We start from the raw sequence: 24,174 nt of genomic DNA, 5'->3' as shown, positions 1-24,174 counted from the left end.
CTTCATTGATCTTCTTAGGGAAATTAACTTGTTACAGCAGGATGAAGACAAGAATACAATAGTATACAAGTACAAGTACAATAGTACAAGTTATAATAGGTTACATATTGCACTTGTTATTACAGCCAACATGAAAGATTAGGTATGAGTGATATTATTGTATTGTATATTATTATTGTTGTAAGCTCTGAAGGACCTGCGGTAGCGCTTTTAGAATATTACTTGAGTCTAAAAGTATCTGATGTTTAAGTATGTATGAAATGTACTTAAGTATTAAAAGTAAAAGTAAAACTAAATGCTGTTAGTATACATTTTAAATATAAAGATTGTTCTTTTAAGCCTGTAAACCACCTTAACAATGAACCTTTGTGCCAATTCATGATCATAATCAACTGTTGACATCATCAGTTGTTTTTTTAACTTATCCTCAGCACCATGGATCTCTCCTCTGCCGCTCTAATACAGAAGTTCTCTGAGGAAATATTTGTCCGTAGGTGAGTTTTTAAAAATAATGGACGTGTCTTCATGAGTTTTGCAGTCAATGAATTCCAAACAAAATGTAGTGAAACGTTTTATTTGTGGTTCGAATGTAATGGGTAAAAATGGGAGGTAGATATCCGAACAGTGTTAATGCTAATGATCCAAAACGAGCCAAAAACGATCCAGCCCCGAGCTACCTTCGCGGTCTGATCAAACCCCGCTCCGTACCGCGCGACCTCCGAGCCCCCAGCCTCGCCCGACTCCATCCTCCACCCAGGACTCAAGGAAGACGAGCATCAGCATCGAGGATCTTCTCTGTACCGGCACCCAAGTGGTGGGACGGGCTTACACTGCGCATGAAATGAATCGACTCCCGAATCGCTTATAATCGATACTGTGAACAGAGCGTCTCTCTTAAACACAACCACGTCCTATAACAGCGGCCGTCGCTTTTGTCACCGGGTATCTTCACTGTTATGCCAAGTTCACACGACACGATTCTTGGCCAGATTTCGCTCGGCGACCGGATTGAGATTTCTAGCACGTCAGATATCTGATCTCAGTTGCACGTCTGGCAATGAGTGCGGTGTCGAACAGCCAATGAGAACGCAGGATACGGTGTGAGGGGAAACGCAGGAGAGGAGGGTACCGGTACATAATATAGACAGGGGCGTAATATAGTTGATATCAGAATACATCAGCACACACACACGTTCTACAGTATTTCTGACCTGATCGTTCTCTACAAAACACCCACGCTGCATTGCAAAAATATGAATTAACCTCCAACTTACTATAGAACAATCCATGCTGTTCGTGTTGCCAAATCCACTCGGGTTCATTTATTTCGTCCTCCTTGATTTTACGCTGCACATCAGTGCACAAACACTTTGATCGGTAACGGACGTAAAATCTATTGTAAAATTACTTTCCACCTCTGGTAAGAGCTGATCAGAGCTGTAGAATGTACTGCTTTTTATAAAGAGAAACTAATATTGAGTTAAGTTCATCTCATTCATCTCAAATTCATAAAAAAAAACGACCTTGTTGCTTTTGCAGTTTAGTTAGTGAAGCTTCATTTACATTTACATTTTCAAGTAAACAACAGTCCAAGAACACACATCTGCTGAAACCTGGAAAACAATTGTTAGTAAATAAGTACAAAGGTGATGAACGTTTTTAATCGTTTTTCGGACAGACAATGTAAGCTCGTCCCACCACTTGGGTGCCGGTACAGAGAAGAGCCTCGATGCTGATGCTCGTCTTCCTCGAGTCCTGGGTGGAGGATGGGGTCGGGCGAGGCTGGTCGCGCGGTACGGAGCGGGGTTTGATCAGACCGCGAAGGTAGCTCGGGGCTGGATCGTTTTTGGCTTTGTAGGCGAGCGTCAGTGTTTTAAACTGAATGCGTGCAGCTACAGGAAGCCAGTGGAGAGAACGCAGCAGTGGGGGGATGATGAGACAGACAGACAGAAAGACAGACAGACAGACAGATAGATAGACAGACAGATAGATAGATCGATCAATAGACAGACAGACAGACAGACAGACAGACAGACAGACAGATAGATAGATCGATCAATAGACAGACAGACAGACAGACAGACAGACAGACAGACAGATAGATAGATCAATAGACAGACAGACAGACAGACAGACAGACAGACAGATCGATCAATAGACAGACAGACAGACAGACAGAAAGACAGACAGATAGATCAACATACAGAAAGACAAACAGACAGACAGATAGATCAATAGACAGACAGACAGACACAGACAGACAGACAGACAGATAGACAGACAGATAGGTAGATAGATAGATAAATAGATAGATCAACAGACAGACAGACAGACAGACAGACAGACAGATAGATCAACAGACATACAGACAGACAGACAGACAGATAGATCAACAGACATACAGACAGACAGACAGATAGACAGATCAACAGACAGACAGACAGACAGACAGATAGACAGACAGACAGACAGACAGACAGACAGACAGACAGACAGGCAGGCAGATAGATAGATAGATAGATAGATAGATAGACAGACAGACAGACAGACAGACAGACAGACAGATAGACAGACAGACAGACAGACAGACAGACAGACAGACAGGCAGATAGATAGATAGATATATAGATAGATAGACAGACAGACAGACAGACAGACAGATAGATAGATAGATAGACCGACGGACGGACGGACAGACAGACAGATAGATAGGCAGGCAGGCAGGCAGGCAGGCAGACAGACAGACAGACAGACAGATCAACAGACAGACAGATAGACAGATAGATAGACAGACAGACACACAGATAGATAGATAGATAGATAGATAGATAGATAGATAGATAGATAGATAGATAGATAGATAGATAGATAGACACACAGACAGACAGACAGACAGATAGATAGATAGACAGACAGACAGACAGACACACAGACAGGCAGATAGATAGATAGACAGACAAGCAAACAGACAGACAGACAGACTTCGCATCATGCTTCCACTCTACTGATGCCCATCACTGTCCTGATTGATTGAGGAGAGCGAGACCGACACTCGCCCCCCTCCGAGTATCCCACTGCATCTTCTCACCCGCACGAGGCGAGTTCATATGCGGATCGGCCTCGTGTACAGAGAGCCACACCCTGACCATTGTGGCATCGCGACTACGGGTTTTTCCTTCCGTCTCCAGTAGTAACGCGCGAACCGCTTGCTCATTGCTCTGTTCCTATCGGTGGTCGCCACATCGCTTCGCTCCTAATCCGCATAAAGTTAGACTTTAGGCTCTGCCGGGGTCCGGACGTAACCTTCACCATGAACCTCCGTCCATAGTTTTGTGATCGTTCCTCTCTGTCACACCTGTTTCGTACTGTATTAGCAACATCAGGAGAAAAATGAATTAGGAAGGAATTACGAGGGACAAGATGGGTAGAGCAGAACTTTTATTTTATATATATATATATATAATGTTGTATTTATACAGGGCGTCCACACTTATGATGCATAACTGTAAACAAAACGTCCACATTTAATTGAAACAATCTGCGGCCACTTTTAATAACAGACATGTACGTGACAACCATCTCAACCCCCCACCCCAAGGGCCGATGTAATGCACTGAAATGACCAAGGGTACAAACACGGTTCCAAAAAAGATGGGACGGTGGGTTGTTATTATGCAGTATAGCCTAGATTATTGACCTCCAGCTCGTGGGAGTGAGATTTGGGAGGGTGACGGTCACACCCCTCCTCGACTGAGCGCCAGCTGGACACGACCAGACCGGGTGGTCAAGGGGTTTTACCAGGGGAACTTTAACCTTTGGCATCATACAAGGACATCGAGGTTCGATTCCCAGTTACCTTCTCCCAGATCATTCGATGCGCTACCTGTCTGTCTGTCTGTCTGTCTGTCTGTTAATCTGTCTATCGATCTGTCTGTATGTCTGTCGATCTGTCTATCTATCTGTCTGTCTGCATGTATGTATGTCTGTCTGTCTGTCTGCTTGTCTGTCTGTCTGTCTATCTATCTATATATCTGTCTATCAATCTATCTGTCTGTCTGTCTGCCGATCTATCGATTTGTCTGTTGAGCTGTCTGTCTGTCTATTTATCTGCCTGTCTGTCTGTCTATATATCTGTCTGTCTATCTGTTTTTCTGCCTGTCTGTCTATCTATCGATCTATTTGTCTGTATGTCTTTCTGTCTGTCTGTCTGTCGATCTGTCTGTCTGCCTGCCTGCCTGTTTGCCTGTCTGTCTATCTGTTTGTCTGTCTCTGTCTGTTTGTCTGTCTGTCTGTCTGTCTGTTTATCTACCTGTCTGTCTCTTTCTGTTTCTGTGTGTCTGTTTGTCTATCAATGTGTTTATCTTTCTGTCTATCTGTCTGTCTATCTGTCCGTCTGTCTGTCTGTCTGTCTGTCTGTCTATTGATGTGTTTATCTGTCTGTCTGTCTGTCTGTCTGTTTGTTTATCTACCTGTCTGTCTGTCTGTCTGTCTGTCTTTCTATTTATCTATCTATCTATCTATCCTGTCTATCTGTCTATATATCTGTCTATCAATCTATCTGTCTGTCTGTCTGTCTGCCGATCTATCGATTTGTCTGTTGAGCTGTCTGTCTGTCTATCTATCTGCCTGTCTGTCTGTTTATATATCTGTCTGTCTATCTGTTTTTCTGCCTGTCTGTCTGTCTGTCTATCTATCGATCTGTCTGTCTGTTTATATATCTGTCTGTCTATCTGTTTTTCTGCCTGTCTGTCTATCTATCGATCTATTTGTCTGTATGTCTTTCTGTCTGTCTGTCTGTCGATCTGTCTGTCTGCCTGCCTGCCTGTTTGCCTGTCTGTCTATCTGTTTGTCTGTCTGTCTGTCTGTCTATTGATGTGTTTGTCTGTCTGCCTGTCTGTTTATCTACCTGTCTGTCTCTTTCTGTCATTGTGTGTCTGTTTGTCTATCAATGTGTTTATCTTTCTGTCTATCTGTCCGTCTGTCTGTATGTCTGTCTATTGATGTGTTTATCTGTCTGTCTGTCTTTCTATTTATCTATCTATCCTGTCTATCTGTCTATTTGCCTGTCTGTCTGTCTGTCTGTCTGTCTGTCTGTCTGTCTGCTTGTCTAGCTGTCTAGCTGTCTGTCGAATCTCGGCTAGTCTGGAGGACCTAAAGTTGGGTCATGACACGAAGCGGAAGGGTGTAAAGCCAAAAGTATTTGGACACTCGACCATGTGGAAGCGCTATAAAAAGGGACTGACCTGGAGTTCAGGGGACGTGGAGTTACCTCTGTACTGCCCTTACATTACACCTGTTGGCAAACACTGACGCGGAAACGCATGCATTTGGGACTTAGAAGGGGCGTCCTGATACTTCTGACCACTCCTGCGGTCTCTGGATTGCTCCGTCCCCCGTCTTCAGAGGGGGACGGGACACAGGGACAGGCAGACCAGGTTGAAGGCGTAGAAGCAGATCCTCATGAGGACCATGCAGTCCCCGCGGCTGGAGTAGATGGACGTGGGCTGGATGTAGGTCCAGTCGTAGTTTTGGAGGCGGAGCTCGGGGTGCTGGTGCGCCTCGCTGAGGGACACCAGGCAGCGGGCCAGGCAGTACTTGGCGGCGCAGTTGACGGCCTTCACCGGGCGCACCGTGTCGAAGTGCATCAGGAAGCAGGGGTCGTCCTGCGGGGGGAGAGAGAGAGAGATGCTTGTGTCTTGATGACCACTTTCGGTCCATCTGAGATGAGCTCAGGCCCGGAGAACTGTATCAAATACTCTAATGTGCATTTCCCGATGCAGCGGCGGACGACGGTTTTCCGAAGTACTCCAGATCCCCCATTTCGCCCAGTTTAGCATAGCCAATCCGCTCCTGGGGACCCCGATGGCGTCCGAGGGCCACGCCCCGATCTCTGCGCTCCTCTACTTTCTGTATGCGGTGTTGATAACCCCGCCCACTTATTAGTCCGGTCTTTCCCACCCAGCAGACCGAAGTCGGAAGCTAATTGTGCCTGCTGGGGGAAGCCAAGTCGACTGGTAGCAGTCTGTCTGTCTGTCTGTCTGTCTGCCTGTCTGCCTGTCTGTCTGTCTGTCTATTCATATGTCTGTCTGCCTGTCTATCTATCTGTCTGTCTGCATGTCTGTCTGTCTGTCTATCTATTTATAAATTTGCCTGTCTATCTATCTGTCTGTCTGTCTGTCTAGCTGTCTGTCTGTCTGTCTGTCTATCTTTCTATATATCTGTCTGTCCATATATCTGTCTGTCTTTCTATATATCTGTCTGTCTAAATATCTGTCTGTCTGTATGCCTGCCTGTATGTATGTCTGTCTGTCTATCTGTCTGTCTGTCTATCTTTCTATATATCTGTCTGTCTATACATCTGTCTGTCTGTCTATCTGTCTGTCTGTATGTCTATCTTTCTATATATCTGTCTGTCCATATATCTGTCTGTCTGTCTGTCTGTCTATATATCTGTCTCTTTCTATATATTTGTCTGTCTATATATTTGTCTGTCTGTCTGTCTGTCTGTATGCCTGCCTCTCTATCTATCTGTCTATCTTTCTATATATCTGTCTGTCTGTCAATCTATTTATCTATGTGTCTGCCTGTCTGTGTGTCTGTCTGTATTTCTGTCTATCTATACGTCTGCCTGTCAGTCTGTCTGCCTGTCAGTCGTAGCCTAGTGGTTAGGATTCAGGCCTAGCAATCAGAAGGTTTCTGGTTCAAGCCCCATCATTGGCAGGTTGCCACTGTTGGGCCCTTGATTGCTTAGAGTGTTTACATTATTGGATCAAACGATCAGGGTTGCGGTGGGTCCGGTATCACCGTCAGATCATCACTCAGAATCGAGGCGCCTCAGTAGGCAGCATTTTAATGAATCTAAGGATTTAGACACGCCCTCTTCTCTGAGATTTGGGGGGGATTCTGGGCCTCGTTCAGGGTCTCTGATGTGGAAAATGGTGCAGCGGTGAAACACTAAACCAGTACTGCTGGGATTTGGGATTGGAATGGTAGCACGAGCCAAAAAGATCATTTCCATTTCATCTCACACTGATCTCCCTCGACGCCTCGTTCTCCTTCTCTGAGTGCCTTCAGTTCTCCTACTAATAGAAACACTCCAGTCGTGCTCCACTCAGAAGAGTTCCAATTTTAATCCGTCTGTCCGTAGACCACACAGAGTTCATGTTCTGTCTGCTTCAGGCCTGCAGCACATTCCAAAAAGAGTTGGGACGGTAAAGCATTGACCACTTTGTAATGACCCTGGTACTGACTCATCCCCATACCATGACAGACCCTGACTTTTGGACATGAGCTGATTTATCTGACCACGATACACGTTTCCACTGTGTGACGGTCCATCCTGGATGCCTCCGAGCCCAGAGAAGTCGACGCCGCTTCTGGACATGGTTACCATGGAATTTCCTGGATGGATCCACATTGTAAACGAGACCGGGCTAATTTGGGGTTCATACGAGGATGAACTGTCTGTCTATCTATCAATTTGTCTATCTATGGCAACATAAGTGAGTACACCCCACAGTGAACATGTCCAAATTGTGCCCAAAGTGTCAATATTTTGTGTGACCACCATTATTATCCAGCACTGCCTTAACCCTCCTGGGCATGGAATTCACCAGAGCTGCACAGGTTGCTACTGGAATCCTCTTCCACTCCTCCATGATGACATCACGGAGCTGGTGGATGTTAGACACCTTGAACTCCTCCACCTTCCACTTGAGGATGCGCCACAGGTGCTCAATTGGGTTTAGTCCATCACCTTCACCTTCAGCTTCCTCAGCAAGGCAGTTGTCATCTTGGAGGTTGTGTTTGGGGTCGTTATCCTGTTGGAAAACTGCCATGAGGCCCAGTTTTCGAAGGGAGGGGATCATGCTCTGTTTCAGAATGTCACAGTACATGTTGGAATTCATGTTTCCCTCAATGAACTGCAGCTCCCCAGTGCCAGCAACACTCATGCAGCCCAAGACCATGATGCTACCACCACCATGCTTGACTGTAGGCAAGATACAGTTGTCTTGGTACTTCTCACCAGGGCGCCGCCACACATGCTGGACACCATCTGAGCCAAACGAGTTTATCTTGGTCTCGTCAGACCACAGGGCATTCCAGTAATCCATGTTCTTGGACTGCTTGTCTTCAGCAAACCGTTTGCGGGCTTTCTTGTGCGTCAGCTTCCTTCTGGGATGACGACCATGCAGACCGAGTTGATGCAGTGTGCGGCGTATGGTCTGAGCACTGACAGGCTGACCTCCCACGTCTTCAACCTCTGCAGCAATGCTGGCAGCACTCATGTGTCTATTTTTTAAAGCCAACCTCTGGATATGATGCCGAACACGTGGACTCAACTTCTTTGGTCGACCCTGGCGAAGCCTGTTCCGAGTGGAACCTGTCCTGGAAAACCGCTGTATGACCTTGGCCACCATGCTGTAGCTCAGTTTCAGGGTGTTAGCAATCTTCTTATAGCCCAGGCCATCTTTGTGGAGAGCAACAATTCTATTTCTCACATCCTCAGAGAGTTCTTTGCCATGAGGTGCCATGTTGAATATCCAGTGGCCAGTATGAGAGAATTGTACCCAAAACACCAAATTTAACAGCCCTGCTCCCCATTTACACCTGGGACCTTGACACATGACACCAGGGAGGGACAACGACACATTTGGGCACAATTTGGACATGTTCACTGTGGGGTGTACTCACTTATGTTGCAGCTATTTAGACATTAATGGCTGTGAGTTGAGTTATTTTCAGAAGACAGTAAATCTACACTGCTATACAAGCTGTACACTGACTACTCTAAGTTATATCCAAGTTTCATGTCTATAGTGTTGTCCCATGAAAAGATATAATGACATATTTGCAGAAATGTGAGGGGTGTACTCACTTTTGTGATACACTGTATATATATATATAATATATCTGTCTGTCTGTCTGCCTGCCTGCCTGCCTGTATGTCTATCTATCTATATATCTGTCTGTCTGTCTGTATATCTATTTGTCTGTCTATCTGTCTGTCTGTCTGTAGGTCTGTCTGTCTTTCTATATATCTGTCTGTCTATATATCTATCTGTCTGTCTGTATATTTATCTGTCTGTTTATCTATCTATCTATATATCTGTCTGTCTGTCTATATATCTATTTGTCTGTCTATCTGTCTGTCTGTCTGTAGGTCTGTCTGTCTTTCTATATATCTGTCTGTATATCTATTTGTCTGTCTATCTGTCTGTCTGTAGGTCTGTCTGTCTGTATGTAGGTCTGTCTGTCTTTCTATATATCTGTCTGTCTATATATCTATCTGTCTGTCTGTATATTTATCAGTCTGTTTATCTATCTATCTATATATCTGTCTGTCTGTCTATATATCTATTTGTCTGTCTATCTGTCTGTCTGTCTGTAGGTCTGTCTGTCTTTCTATATATCTGTCTGTCTATATATCTATCTGTCTGTCTGTATATACATATGTACAGTGTATCACAAAAGTAAGTACACCCCTCACATTTCTGCAAATATTTCATTATATCTTTTCATGGGACAACACTATAGACATGAAACTTGGATATAACTTAGAGTAGTCAGTGTACAGCTTGTATAGCAGTGTAGATTTACTGTCTTCTGAAAATAACTCAACACACAGCCATTAATGTCTAAATAGCTGCAACATAAATGAGTACACCCCACAGTGAAGTGCCCCAGATTGTGCCCAAATGTGTCGTTGTCCCTCCCTGGTGTCATGTGTCAAGGTCCCAGGTGTAAATGGGGAGCAGGGCTGTTAAATTTGGTGTTTTGGGTACAATTCTCTCATACTGGCCACTGGATATTCAACATGGCACCTCATGGCAAATAACTCTCTGAGGATGTGAGAAATAGAATTGTTGCTCTCCACAAAGATGGCCTGGGCTATAAGAAGATTGCTAACACCCTGAAACTGAGCTACAGCATGGTGGCCAAGGTCATACAGCGGTTTTCCAGGACAGGTTCCACTCGGAACAGGCTCCAAGATGACACAACCTCCAAGATGACAACTGCCTTGCTGAGGAAGCTGAAGGTAAAGGTGATGGACTAAACCCAATTGAGCACCTGTGGCGCATCCTCAAGTGGAAGGTGGAGGAGTTCAAGGTGTCTAACATCCACCAGCTCCGTGATGTCATCATGGAGGAGTGGAAGAGGATTCCAGTAGCAACCTGTGCAGCTCTGGTGAATTCCATGCCCAGGAGGGTTAAGGCAGTGCTGGATAATAATGGTGGTCACACAAAATATTGACACTTTGGGCACAATTTGGACACGTTCACTGTAAGGTGTACTCACTTATGTTGCAGCTATTTAGACATTAATGGCTGTGAGTTGAGTTATTTTCAGAAGACAGTAAATCTACACTGCTATACAAGCTGTACACTGACTACTCTAAGTTATATCCAAGTTTCATGTCTATAGTGTTGTCCCATGAAAAGATATAATGAAATATTTGCAGAAATGTGAGGGGTGTACTCACTTTTGTGATACACTGTATATATATATATATGTCTGTCTGTCTGCCTGCCTGTATGTCTATCTATCTATATATCTGTCTGTCTGTCTGTATATCTATCTGTCTGTCTGTCTGTAGGTCTGTCTGTCTGTCTATATATCTATTTGTCTTTCTATCTGTCTGTCTGTTTATATATCTGTCTGTCTATATATCTATCTGTCTGTATATATATATATATATATATTTGTCTGTCTGTCTGTCTATAACAGATAACAGTCTGAATGGTTCCTGGAAAGCTGATTTATCTGACCACGATACACATTTCCACTGTGTGACGGTCCATCCTGGATGCCTCCGAGCCCAGAGAAGTCGACGCCGCTCCTGGACATGGTTACCATGGCCTTTCCTGGATGGATCCACATTGATAACGAGACTGGGCTAATTTGGGGTTCATACGAGGATGACCCCCACACCCTGTGGATCAGTGCTCTACAGACAGACGTATTTTGATCACACGTTTGGAGTGTTTCTATTAGTAGGAGAACTGAAGGCACTCAGAGAAGGAGAACGAGGCGTCGAGGGAGATCAGTGTGAGATGAAATGGAAATGATCTTTTTGGCTCGCGCTACCATTCCAATCCCGAATCCCAGCAGTACTGGTTTAGTGTTTCACCGCTGCACCATTTCCCACTTCTCCACTTCGAAGACCCTGAACGAGGCCCAGAATCCTCGGGTCGGGTACGGTTGAAATAGATCGACTAGATAGACGCATCTCACGTCATCCTGCACGAGCTCCCGAGAAGAGGGCGTGTCTAAATTCTTTTGATTTTAGATCCCTTAAAATGCTGCCTACTGAGGCGCCTTAAATCTGAGCGATATATCAATCTGACTGAATGAATGACGAGACAGATAGACAGACAAAGAAAAAAGAAAGTCAGACAGATAGACAGACATAAATAGATAGATAGACAGAAAGACAGACAGATAAACAGACAGACAATCAGATAGACAGACAAACAGACAGACAGATAGATTTATAGATAAATAAATAGACAGGCAGACAGACAGACAAGATAGAAAGAAAGAAAGAAAGAAAGATAGACAGACAGACAGACAGATAGACAGACAGATAAATAGATAGAAAGATAGAAAGATAGAAAGACAGACAGACAGACAGATAGATAGATAGACAGACAGACAGACAGACAGACAGACAGACAGACAGAAAGAAAGACAGACAGATAGATAGACAGATAGATTTTAAAGATAGACAGACAGACAGAGAGATAAACATACAGACAGACAGACAGATAGACAGACAGATAGATAGATAAATAGCTAGATAGACAGAAAGACAGACAGACAGATAGATTTATAGATAAATAAATAGACAGACAGACAAGATAGAAAGAAAGAGACAGACAGACAGACAGACAGACAGACAGACAGACAGATACATTTAAAAGATAGACAGACAGACAGAGACAGACAGATTTACAGATAGACAGACATACATAGAGATAGGATTATAGATAGACATACAGACAGACAGACAGATACAATTCATAGATAGACAGACAGATTTACAGGCAGACAGACATACAGATAGATTTATAGGTAGACAGATAGACAGATTTATAGATAGACAGACAGACAGATAGACAGATAAATAGATAGACAGACAGATAGATAAAATGTATAGATAGACAGATAGATAGACAGATAGACAGACAGACAGATAACATTTATAGATAGACAGATAGACAGACAGATAAAATTTATAGATAGACAGATAGACAGACAGACAGACAGACAGATGAAATGTATAGATAGACAGATAGACAGACAGACAGACAGACAGACAGACAGCTTTGTTTTTAGGACCATAATGATGCTGATTCCCCAAACTGTTGGCACGATTCTTTTACCCCTGTAAGCAATAAATGTGCTCATTCGGAGGCGTGTCCACAGACTTTAGGAAAGGTTGAACTCACCACGTCAGGGTCCCGTCCGTCCAGAACCTTCAGGTCCTGAAGAGCCCAGACCTCGGTCTTGACGTATCGGTCCTCCAGGCCGACCCGCCGGGATTTCTTACACTTGGTCTGGCAGGTTTTCTGACACCGAACCACCGAGATCTGAACCTCTTTACTCCTGGAAACTACGGGCACAGAGGGACAGACACACAGACAGACAGACAGGAGGCGACGATTTAGTTATGTTTAATTACCTAACGTAATTGTCACACAGATCTGGACCATAGAAACTCGTCCGACCACTTTCGGTCCATCTGAGATAAGCTCAGGCCCAGAGAACTCAGTGTTTCTGTGTAGGTTCAGGTTTCATTTCTCAGTGTTAAGCGACGACGGTTTTCGGAGGTAGGTCCAGATTTATCATTTATCACACAAGCATAACGGTTTTCAGACTGACCCTACCGTAATCTTCTCACAATATTATGCTCGGTAGATGGTGAAAAACTGAATTATTCACTATCAGACAGACAGATATATATATATTTATTTTCTGTCTATCTATCTATCTATATATATATATATAAATAAAATAAATATAGATAGATAAACAAACACAAATAGACAGACAGATAGACAGACAGACATGTAGACAGAAAATAAATATAGACGGATAGATTATTGATGGATAGAGAGATAGATAGGTAGATAAAAAGACAAACAGACAGAAAAGAAAGATAGACAGACTGGCGGGCGGACAGACCGATAGACAGAAAGACAGATAAACAGACACATAGACAGACAGATGGATAGAAAGACAGACAGAAAAGAAAGATAGATAGATAGAATACAAAGACAGACCGACAGATATATAGATAGATCAACAGACAAACAAATAGATACATAGACAGACAGATGGACACACAGACAGACAAATAGATAGATAGATAGACAAATTATAGACAGACGTACAGACGTAGACATATAGCTAATTAGATAGACAGTTAGAAACAGATACACAGATATATAGATATACAGACAGACAGAAAAGCAAAAGACATAGATATAGAGACAGACAGACAGACAGACAGACAGTTCCTAAATCATTACTGTATTGAGTTCTATAAGAGAAGCAGCTGCTATAACTGATGTGCTATTAGGGCTGGACGATATGGCTAAAATTTACATCACGATTTGACTCCTAATTTCGGTCGATACGATATAATTCCGATATCGATTATATAGCTATTTCGTCTGCTTCTTTTTTCTACTGTGGACAGTGGCAGAGCCAGACAATTTCCATAAGGGTGGCCAGACTGAGACCATTGCTCACACAGGGGCGGCACAGAAACAGGGGCGGTCCGATACCTTATTTTTTGTATGTGGCAAGTCGCTGTGGATCTAGTAGTGTTTTGGTCACTCACTCATTTACCTATACATGAGTTTTTCATTTTCATTTTTGTAGTGAAAAACTACAATATAGCCTAGAACATTAATATTACGAGGAAAATGATAAGGAATATCCTTGATCATTTGATTGCAAACTTGTGTGTACTGATGGTGTACTTTCAACAATATGATACAGACTGACCAACACTATTACGCCCAATCAGCATTGAAAATTGACTTTACTTTTAATAACCTTCTACAATGCTGGGAATTCTTAAAATGGAATACTTTCTTTATAATAGAAGTGTTATTTAAATGCTATTAAATTGTTTTTTTTTGTGGGAACACCTGCGTGCAAAAATGCTCCTGCAAAAAAGTAACACCGGCAAAGCGGTGGTGGGGGTCGGGTGGTCTCCGCCCCTGACTCTAGATCAGGATGGGCGATTACATTTTCCAAGGGGCCACATAAGAAACCAATACGGTGAACTTAGTTCTGCTCAATAGTCATTTAATCTCTTTATTTATATTTACATTACATTTTCAGCATTTAGCAGAAGCCTTTATGCTCAAGGGTCCAGTACCTTAAGCACTAGGCTACAACTGCCCGCTCTTTATGAGAAGGAGTAAATTGTGCAGTTCTAATAAGCTGTTAATGTTTAGATGTTACAATCAGAAAATTAGAAGTAGGCAGAGAAAAACATGAACATTATTTCATTATTTTGTTTTTCAGACCTTAGACCTGCTTCAGTTCTGTACGTGTTAAACGTGTCCTTGTTGCTTTTGCAGTTTAGTTAGAGAAGCTTCAGGTGTGACGCTCCGCATCGTTAAGGTTCTTATTTTTCTGTTTAGTACCGCGATTAAAGCCCTAATTTGTTTAAAAATCATATCACCGTTATTGAAACCTTTTCTATCGCGATATATATCGATATCGAATTATTGTCCAGCACTATGTGATATATAACAGTACTTGGTATCAGACTGACTGCGGTTTGTGGTTATGAATCCGGAGCTCAGGGGTGATAAATAAAAGCACTTTTTAATATCACACACACACACACTCACCGGACACACAGAGGAAATGTCGTCCACGCTTCTCCTCCTCGATCTCGATGAACTCCAGCAGTCGGTGCTTGTCGGGTCGGAACAGAACCCGCTGCATCTCCTCCTTCAGCAGGGACGACATGGTCCGAGAGACGCGATCCCACGTCCAACCGAGAGCTGGCCCTCCCGCAGTCTGAGCCTCATCACTTATCGGAGCGCATCTCGCCTTCCTAACTACTGTACGAGAGCAGCAATTAAAGAGACCAGTTGCTTCAGGACCACTCAGTGTGTGTGTGTGTGTGTGTGCACGCGCGTGTGTGTGTAGCTATCAACCGTAAAGATCCAATTTGTAATCGATTCAGAAATGCATAATTCATACACACACACACACACACAGATATTTTTATTATTGGACGCCAGGACGATCGATAGCTTCCTGTGTGAGAATGTCGGCCGTTGCCAGATGACTCGGACTGGGCCGGGGGACGGAGCGCGGCGGCGGCGCATTAGATCCCCGGTCCCGATCGCGGGAGGGAAGACGGCCGCTAAAGTGCTGTGTGGAATCCTGGGAGATTTGGCCAAAGTGGTTTCCATTTATCTGAAAGTGGAAGAAGAAGAGCTGGAACCTGAAGCTGAACCTGATCGCGTGTATCACGCTGCGCTTGACGTTCTACTGTGTGTAGGAGACGCGTCTGGACTGCAGGCGGGACGCACGAGCACGAGCGCTCTGTGTTTAAAAAGTGCCGAAGCCTGGAATCATCTTACTGATATAACCCCAAACTTCTATAGATAGATACATTACAGATATATACATTACAGATATAAACATTACAGATATATACATTAGAGATAGATACATTACAGATATAAACATTACAGATATATACATTAGAGATAGATACATTACAGATATATACATTACAGATAGATACATTACAAATATATACATTACAGATATATACATTAGAGATAGATACATTACAAATATATACATTACAGATATATACATTAGAGATAGATACATTACAGATATATACATTACAGATATATACATTAGAGATAGATACATTACAGATAGATACATTAGAGATAGATACATTACAGATATATACATTAGAGATAGATACATTACAGATAGATACATTAGAGATAGATACATTACAGATATATACATTACAGATATATACATTAGAGATAGATACATTACAGATAGATACATTAGAGATAGATACACTACAGATATATACATTAGAGATAGATACATTACAGATAGATACATTAGAGATAGATACATTACAGATATATACATTAGAGATGGATACATTACAGATATATACATTAGAGATAGATACATTACAGATAGATACATTACAGATAGATACATTACAGATAGATACATTACAGATAGACTGACTTACTGACTAACAGATAATTATAGACAGACAGATCGATTATAGATAGACAAACAGACAGGCTGACAGACAGATTATAGATAGATAGATAGATAGATAGATAGATAGATAGATAGATAGATAGATAGATAGATAGATAGATAGATAGATAGATAGATAGATAGGCAGACACACAGACAGATAAATTATAGACAGACATACAGATATACACACAAACAGATAATTATAGATACAGACAGACAGACAGATAGATATATAGACAGACAGACAGACAGACAGAGAGAGAGAGAGAGAGAGAAAAAAATAGTTTTAGCATGAGCTAATATGTTCTAATTCAGATGATAAGTAATTCACTGTGGTTTAACATATCTTTATCATATTATAATGGCTCTTAGCTCAACAGACACAAAAGGGGAGATGACACAATAGTTATTTTAATAATTAATTATACGCGTTCAAACTGCGGTATGCTTTCACTGCCTCTCTGGTGTAAACACACTCCGTATCAACAGGGTAGTGATACACGGCTGGGTATGTTACCTCAGGCAAACGTTTTAGGTCAGAGGAAAAACACTGACTTCTTAAATTCTCCTCAAAAGGGGCTGGTAAAGATACTTGATGATCTATCATTCATTTCTGCTTATATCGCGTTTGTTCCGCGTTCGGGAGACTCGCAAAGTACGAGCTCGTCATGTTGACAGCTGGATGGATGTTTAAAAATGGCGCTACCGGAAAGGCGAAAGTAACAGACACGGGCAGTAGCGTTGTTATTGTTTACCCTCATTGAAACGGTCTATATACATTACAGATAGATACATTACAGATAGATACATTAGAGATAGATACATTAGAGATAGATACATTAGAGATAGATACATTACAGATATATACATTAGAGATAGATACATTAGAGATAGATACATTACAGATAGATACATTAGAGATAGATACATTACAGATAGATACATTACAGATAGATACATTACAGATAGATACATTACAGATATATACATTACAGATAGATACATTACAGATAGATACATTACAGATAGATACATTAGAGATAGACTGACTTACTGACTAACAGATAATTAGACAGACAGATCGATTATAGATAGACAAACAGACAGGCTGACAGACAGATTATAGATAGATCGATATATAGATAGATAGATAGATAGATAGATAGACAGATAGATAGATAGATAGATAGATAGATAGATAGATAGATAGATAGATAGATAGATAGACAGACAGACAGACAGATATTTCATTGTATTTCTACAACGAAATTTAGTTGGCACTTTAAAACTGCGGTTTAAAAAGGAAAAAAAAACCAAGAAAAACACAAGCTACCACATAAACATATAACAGTCACACATTCTGTTAACAGAAATAAAGCAGAAATGTCAGTAATGGTAAGTATTGGTCCTTGCCCAGTTTACTTCAGGTCTTATCAATGAGTGTGTTTGGTTGAGGGACGAGAGGTCTAGGTCCGAGTGTGTGCGTGTGCGTATGGGGGAGGGGTGATGGCGGCTACGGCTCTAGGGAAAAAGCTTTCCTTTAGCCTATTAGTCCGAGTCCTAATGGTACCTCTTCCCTGATGGATATGGAGGACGAAAAATGACATGAGTATAAATAAATAAATGCTCAAATAAATAATGCAATAACTAAATAAATAAATAAATACATTTTCGTCATGAAAAAGAACATATTTAAATAAATGGCTTGACTCTATTTCTATATTTCCATACATCAGATTTTATTTGGGCTGTTTCTGTATTTCTACATTTATTTATTTATTTCTACATTTATTCATTTATTTCTGTATTTATACATTTATTTCGTTTTTTTCACATTTCACAATTAATTTATGTCTGTATTTCCACATTTCTGAATTTATTTATTTATTTCTGTATTTTTACATTTCTGCATTTATTTATTTATTTCTGTATTTATACATTTCTGCATTTATTTATTTATATAGACTTATTATATATATATATATATATATATATATATATATATATATATATATATATATATATATATATATATATATATATATTATATAGAGACTTGCTTACCTTCATATTCAACTCAAATCACTTGTCTAACATGAATCAGTGTATTGATGGGCGTGGCAACAGTGTCTTGGACTGGAAAGAAAAACCTGTCAGTCAAACTTTTTACAACGGGTAAATGTGGTGGGAGAAGGTAGAGAGAAGGTAGACCTGTTTATATTCCACCTGCTTTAGCAATAGCTCTTTTTATTTATATTTTAAGCTGCCAAAATAATTACAAACCAGCCCAAATTTTGTCTACCTGCCAAAGTGTGTTTTTCCCTGCCAATTTCCAACAGAATCCGCCCATTTTGGTGGAAAACCGCCCAATCTGGCAACACTGACTGTGATACTGACCGCCCGTGAGCGCTTCGGGACGGCGGAGGGGCTCACGGCAGGACCCGCTACTCACTGAGGACAGTAACCGCAGAACAATCTGTGTTTTCACGTTCGAGTCTCCAAAAGTCTCCAATAACACCAAAAAAAGTCGCTAGATTTGTCGCTAGTCGCTTTTTTGAAAAAAAGTCGCTAGAGCGGTGTGAAAACTTGCTAAATATAGCGACAAAGTCGCTAAATTGGCAACACTGGGAACGCAGCCGCTGTAGGGCCAAGGCAGGAGTAATAGAGTCGCAACGATTGCAACCAATCCTGCTGTAGAGTGAGGATAGGACGGTCTACCTTATTAACATACAGACACAGAAATACAGAAATAAATAAATAAATAAATAAATGCAGAAATGTGGAAATACAGAAATAAATAAATAAATAAATAAATGCAGAAATGTGGAAATACAGAAATAAATAAATAAATAAATGCAGAAATGTGAAAATACAGAAATAAATAAATAAATAAATGCAGAAATGTGGAAATACAGAAATAAATAAATAAATAAATGCAGAAATGTGGAAATACAGAAATAAATAAATACAGAAATGTATAAATAAATAAATAAGTAAATGCAGAAATGTGGAAATACAGAAATAAATAAATACAGAAATAAAAAAATAAATAAATAAATGCAGAAATGTGGAAATACAGAAATAAATAAATAAATAAATGCAGAAATGTGGAAATACAGAAATAAATAAATAAATAAATGCAGAAATGTGGAAATACAGAAATAAATAAATAAATAAATGCAGAAATGTGGAAATACAGAAATAAATAAATACAGAAATGTATAAATAAATAAATGAGTAAATGCAGAAATGTGGAAATACAGAAATAAATAAATAAATAAATGCAGAAATGTATAAATACAGAAATAAATAAATAAATAAATGCAGAAATGTATAAATACAGAAATAAATAAATACAGAAATGTATAAATAAATAAATAAGTAAATGCAGAAATGTGGAAATACAGAAATAAATAAATACAGAAATAAAAAAATAAAAAAATAAATGCAGAAATGTGGAAATACAGAAATAAATAAATGCAGAAATGTGGAAATACAGAAATAAATAAATAAATAAATGCAGAAATGTATAAATACAGAAATAAATAAATAAATAAATGCAGAAATGTGGAAATACAGAAATAAATAAATAAATAAATGCAGAAATGTGGAAATACAGAAATAAATAAATACAGAAATGTATAAATAAATAAATAAGTAAATGCAGAAATGTGGAAATACAGAAATAAATAAATACAGAAATAAAAAAATAAATAAATAAATGCAGAAATGTGGAAATACAGAAATAAATAAATAAATAAATGCAGAAATGTGGAAATACAGAAATAAATAAATAAATAAATGCAGAAATGTGGAAATACAGAAATAAATAAATAAATAAATGCAGAAATGTGGAAATACAGAAATAAATAAATAAATAAATGCAGAAATGTGGAAATACAGAAATAAATAAATAAATAAATGCAGAAATGTGGAAATACAGAAATAAATAAATAAATAAATGCAGAAATGTGGAAATACAGAAATAAATAAATACAGAAATGTATAAATAAATAAATAAGTAAATGCAGAAATGTGGAAATACAGAAATAAATAAATACAGAAATAAAAAAATAAATAAATAAATGCAGAAATGTGGAAATACAGAAATAAATAAATAAATAAATGCAGAAATGTGGAAATACAGAAATAAATAAATAAATAAATGCAGAAATGTGGAAATAAATAAATAAATAAATGCAGAAATGTGGAAATACAGAAATAAATAAATAAATAAATGCAGAAATGTATAAATACAGAAATAAATAAATGCAGAAATGTGGAAATACAGAAATAAATAAATAAATAAATGCAGAAATGTGGAAATACAGAAATAAATAAAGAAATAAAGAAATGTGGAAATACAGAAATAAATAAATAAATAAATAAATGCAGAAATGTGGAAATACAGAAATAAATAAATACAGAAATGTATAAATAAATAAATAAGTAAATGCAGAAATGTGGAAATACAGAAATAAATAAATAAATAAATGCAGAAATGTGGAAATACAGAAATAAATAAATAAATAAATGCAGAAATACAGAAATAAATAAATAAATAAATGCAGAAATGTGGAAATAAATAAATAAATAAATGCAGAAATGTGGAAATGTATAAATACAGAAATAAATAAATGCAGAAATGTGGAAATACAGAAATAAATAAATAAATAAATGCAGAAATGTGGAAATACAGAAATAAATAAATACAGAAATGTATAAATAAATAAATAAGTAAATGCAGAAAAGTGGAAATACAGAAATAAATAAATAAATAAATGCAGAAATGTGGAAATACAGAAATAAATAAATAAATAAATAAATGCAGAAATGTATAAATACAGAAATAAATAAATGCAGAAATGTGGAAATACAGAAATAAATAAATAAATAAATGCAGAAATGTGGAAATACAGAAATAAATAAATACAGAAATGTATAAATAAATAAATAAGTAAATGCAGAAATGTGGAAATACAGAAATAAATAAATAAATAAATGCAGAAATGTGGAAATACAGAAATAAATAAATACAGAAATGTATAAATAAATAAATAAGTAAATGCAGAAATGTGGAAATACAGAAATAAATAAATACAGAAATAAAAAAATAAATAAATAAATGCAGAAATGTGGAAATACAGAAATAAATAAATAAATAAATGCAGAAATGTGGAAATACAGAAATAAATAAATAAATAAATGCAGAAATGTGGAAATACAGAAATAAATAAATAAATAAATGCAGAAATGTGGAAATACAGAAATAAATAAATACAGAAATGTATAAATAAATAAATAAGTAAATGCAGAAATGTGGAAATACAGAAATAAATAAATAAATAAATGCAGAAATGTGGAAATACAGAAATAAATAAATACAGAAATGTATAAATAAATAAATAAGTAAATGCAGAAATGTGGAAATACAGAAATAAATAAATACAGAAATAAAAAAATAAATAAATAAATGCAGAAATGTGGAAATACAGAAATAAATAAATAAATAAATGCAGAAATGTGGAAATACAGAAATAAATAAATACAGAAATGTATAAATAAATAAATAAGTAAATGCAGAAATGTGGAAATACAGAAATAAATAAATAAATAAATGCAGAAATGTGGAAATACAGAAATAAATAAATACAGAAATGTATAAATAAATAAATAAGTAAATGCAGAAATGTGGAAATACAGAAATAAATAAATACAGAAATAAAAAAATAAATAAATAAATGCAGAAATGTGGAAATACAGAAATAAATAAATAAATAAATGCAGAAATGTGGAAATACAGAAATAAATAAATAAATAAATGCAGAAATGTGGAAATACAGAAATAAATAAATAAATAAATGCAGAAATGTGGAAATACAGAAATAAATAAATACAGAAATGTATAAATAAATAAATGAGTAAATGCAGAAATGTGGAAATACAGAAATAAATAAATAAATAAATGCAGAAATGTATAAATACAGAAATAAATAAATAAATAAATGCAGAAATGTATAAATACAGAAATAAATAAATACAGAAATGTATAAATAAATAAATAAGTAAATGCAGAAATGTGGAAATACAGAAATAAATAAATACAGAAATAAAAAAATAAATAAATAAATGCAGAAATGTGGAAATACAGAAATAAATAAATGCAGAAATGTGGAAATACAGAAATAAATAAATAAATAAATGCAGAAATGTATAAATACAGAAATAAATAAATAAATAAATGCAGAAATGTGGAAATACAGAAATAAATAAATAAATAAATGCAGAAATGTGGAAATACAGAAATAAATAAATACAGAAATGTATAAATAAATAAATAAGTAAATGCAGAAATGTATAAATACAGAAATAAATAAATGCAGAAATGTGGAAATACAGAAATAAATAAATAAATAAATGCAGAAATGTGGAAATACAGAAATAAATAAAGAAATAAAGAAATGTGGAAATACAGAAATAAATAAATAAATAAATAAATGCAGAAATGTGGAAATACAGAAATAAATAAATACAGAAATGTATAAATAAATAAATAAGTAAATGCAGAAATGTGGAAATACAGAAATAAATAAATAAATAAATGCAGAAATGTGGAAATACAGAAATAAATAAATAAATAAATGCAGAAATGTGGAAATAAATAAATAAATAAATGCAGAAATGTGGAAATGTATAAATACAGAAATAAATAAATGCAGAAATGTGGAAATACAGAAATAAATAAATAAATAAATGCAGAAATGTGGAAATACAGAAATAAATAAATAAATAAATGCAGAAATGTGGAAATACAGAAATAAATAAATACAGAAATGTATAAATAAATAAATAAGTAAATGCAGAAAAGTGGAAATACAGAAATAAATAAATAAATAAATGCAGAAATGTGGAAATACAGAAATAAATAAATAAATAAATAAATGCAGAAATGTATAAATACAGAAATAAATAAATGCAGAAATGTGGAAATACAGAAATAAATAAATAAATAAATGCAGAAATGTGGAAATACAGAAATAAATAAATACAGAAATGTATAAATAAATAAATAAGTAAATGCAGAAATGTGGAAATACAGAAATAAATAAATAAATAAATGCAGAAATGTGGAAATACAGAAATAAATAAATACAGAAATGTATAAATAAATAAATAAGTAAATGCAGAAATGTGGAAATACAGAAATAAATAAATACAGAAATAAAAAAATAAATAAATAAATGCAGAAATGTGGAAATACAGAAATAAATAAATAAATAAATGCAGAAATGTGGAAATACAGAAATAAATAAATAAATAAATGCAGAAATGTGGAAATACAGAAATAAATAAATAAATAAATGCAGAAATGTGGAAATACAGAAATAAATAAATACAGAAATGTATAAATAAATAAATGAGTAAATGCAGAAATGTGGAAATACAGAAATAAATAAATAAATAAATGCAGAAATGTATAAATACAGAAATAAATAAATAAATAAATGCAGAAATGTATAAATACAGAAATAAATAAATACAGAAATGTATAAATAAATAAATAAGTAAATGCAGAAATGTGGAAATACAGAAATAAATAAATACAGAAATAAAAAAATAAATAAATAAATGCAGAAATGTGGAAATACAGAAATAAATAAATGCAGAAATGTGGAAATACAGAAATAAATAAATAAATAAATGCAGAAATGTATAAATACAGAAATAAATAAATAAATAAATGCAGAAATGTGGAAATACAGAAATAAATAAATAAATAAATGCAGAAATGTGGAAATACAGAAATAAATAAATACAGAAATGTATAAATAAATAAATAAGTAAATGCAGAAATGTGGAAATACAGAAATAAATAAATACAGA

At 36.9% G+C, this 24,174-nt stretch overlaps 1 protein-coding gene across 1 annotated transcript; it reads right to left on the bottom strand.

Annotated features, from left to right (window-relative positions):
• Positions 1-5,399: 5,399 nt before the first annotated feature.
• On the bottom strand, positions 5,400-14,997 carry exoc1l (exocyst complex component 1 like). The gene is made up of 3 exons (XM_063009040.1): positions 14,877-14,997; positions 12,453-12,616; positions 5,400-5,663 (listed from the first exon to the last, which is right to left on the bottom strand). Exons 1-3 carry the CDS (start codon positions 14,995-14,997, stop codon positions 5,400-5,402), a joined length of 549 nt encoding a protein of 182 aa, XP_062865110.1.
• Between the last annotated feature and the right edge of the window lie 9,177 nt (positions 14,998-24,174).

This window comes from Trichomycterus rosablanca, chromosome 14, assembly GCF_030014385.1.
Source record: "Trichomycterus rosablanca isolate fTriRos1 chromosome 14, fTriRos1.hap1, whole genome shotgun sequence".
Lineage (NCBI taxonomy): Eukaryota > Metazoa > Chordata > Actinopteri > Siluriformes > Trichomycteridae > Trichomycterus > Trichomycterus rosablanca.
This window is presented reverse-complemented; position numbering and strand designations above follow the sequence as displayed.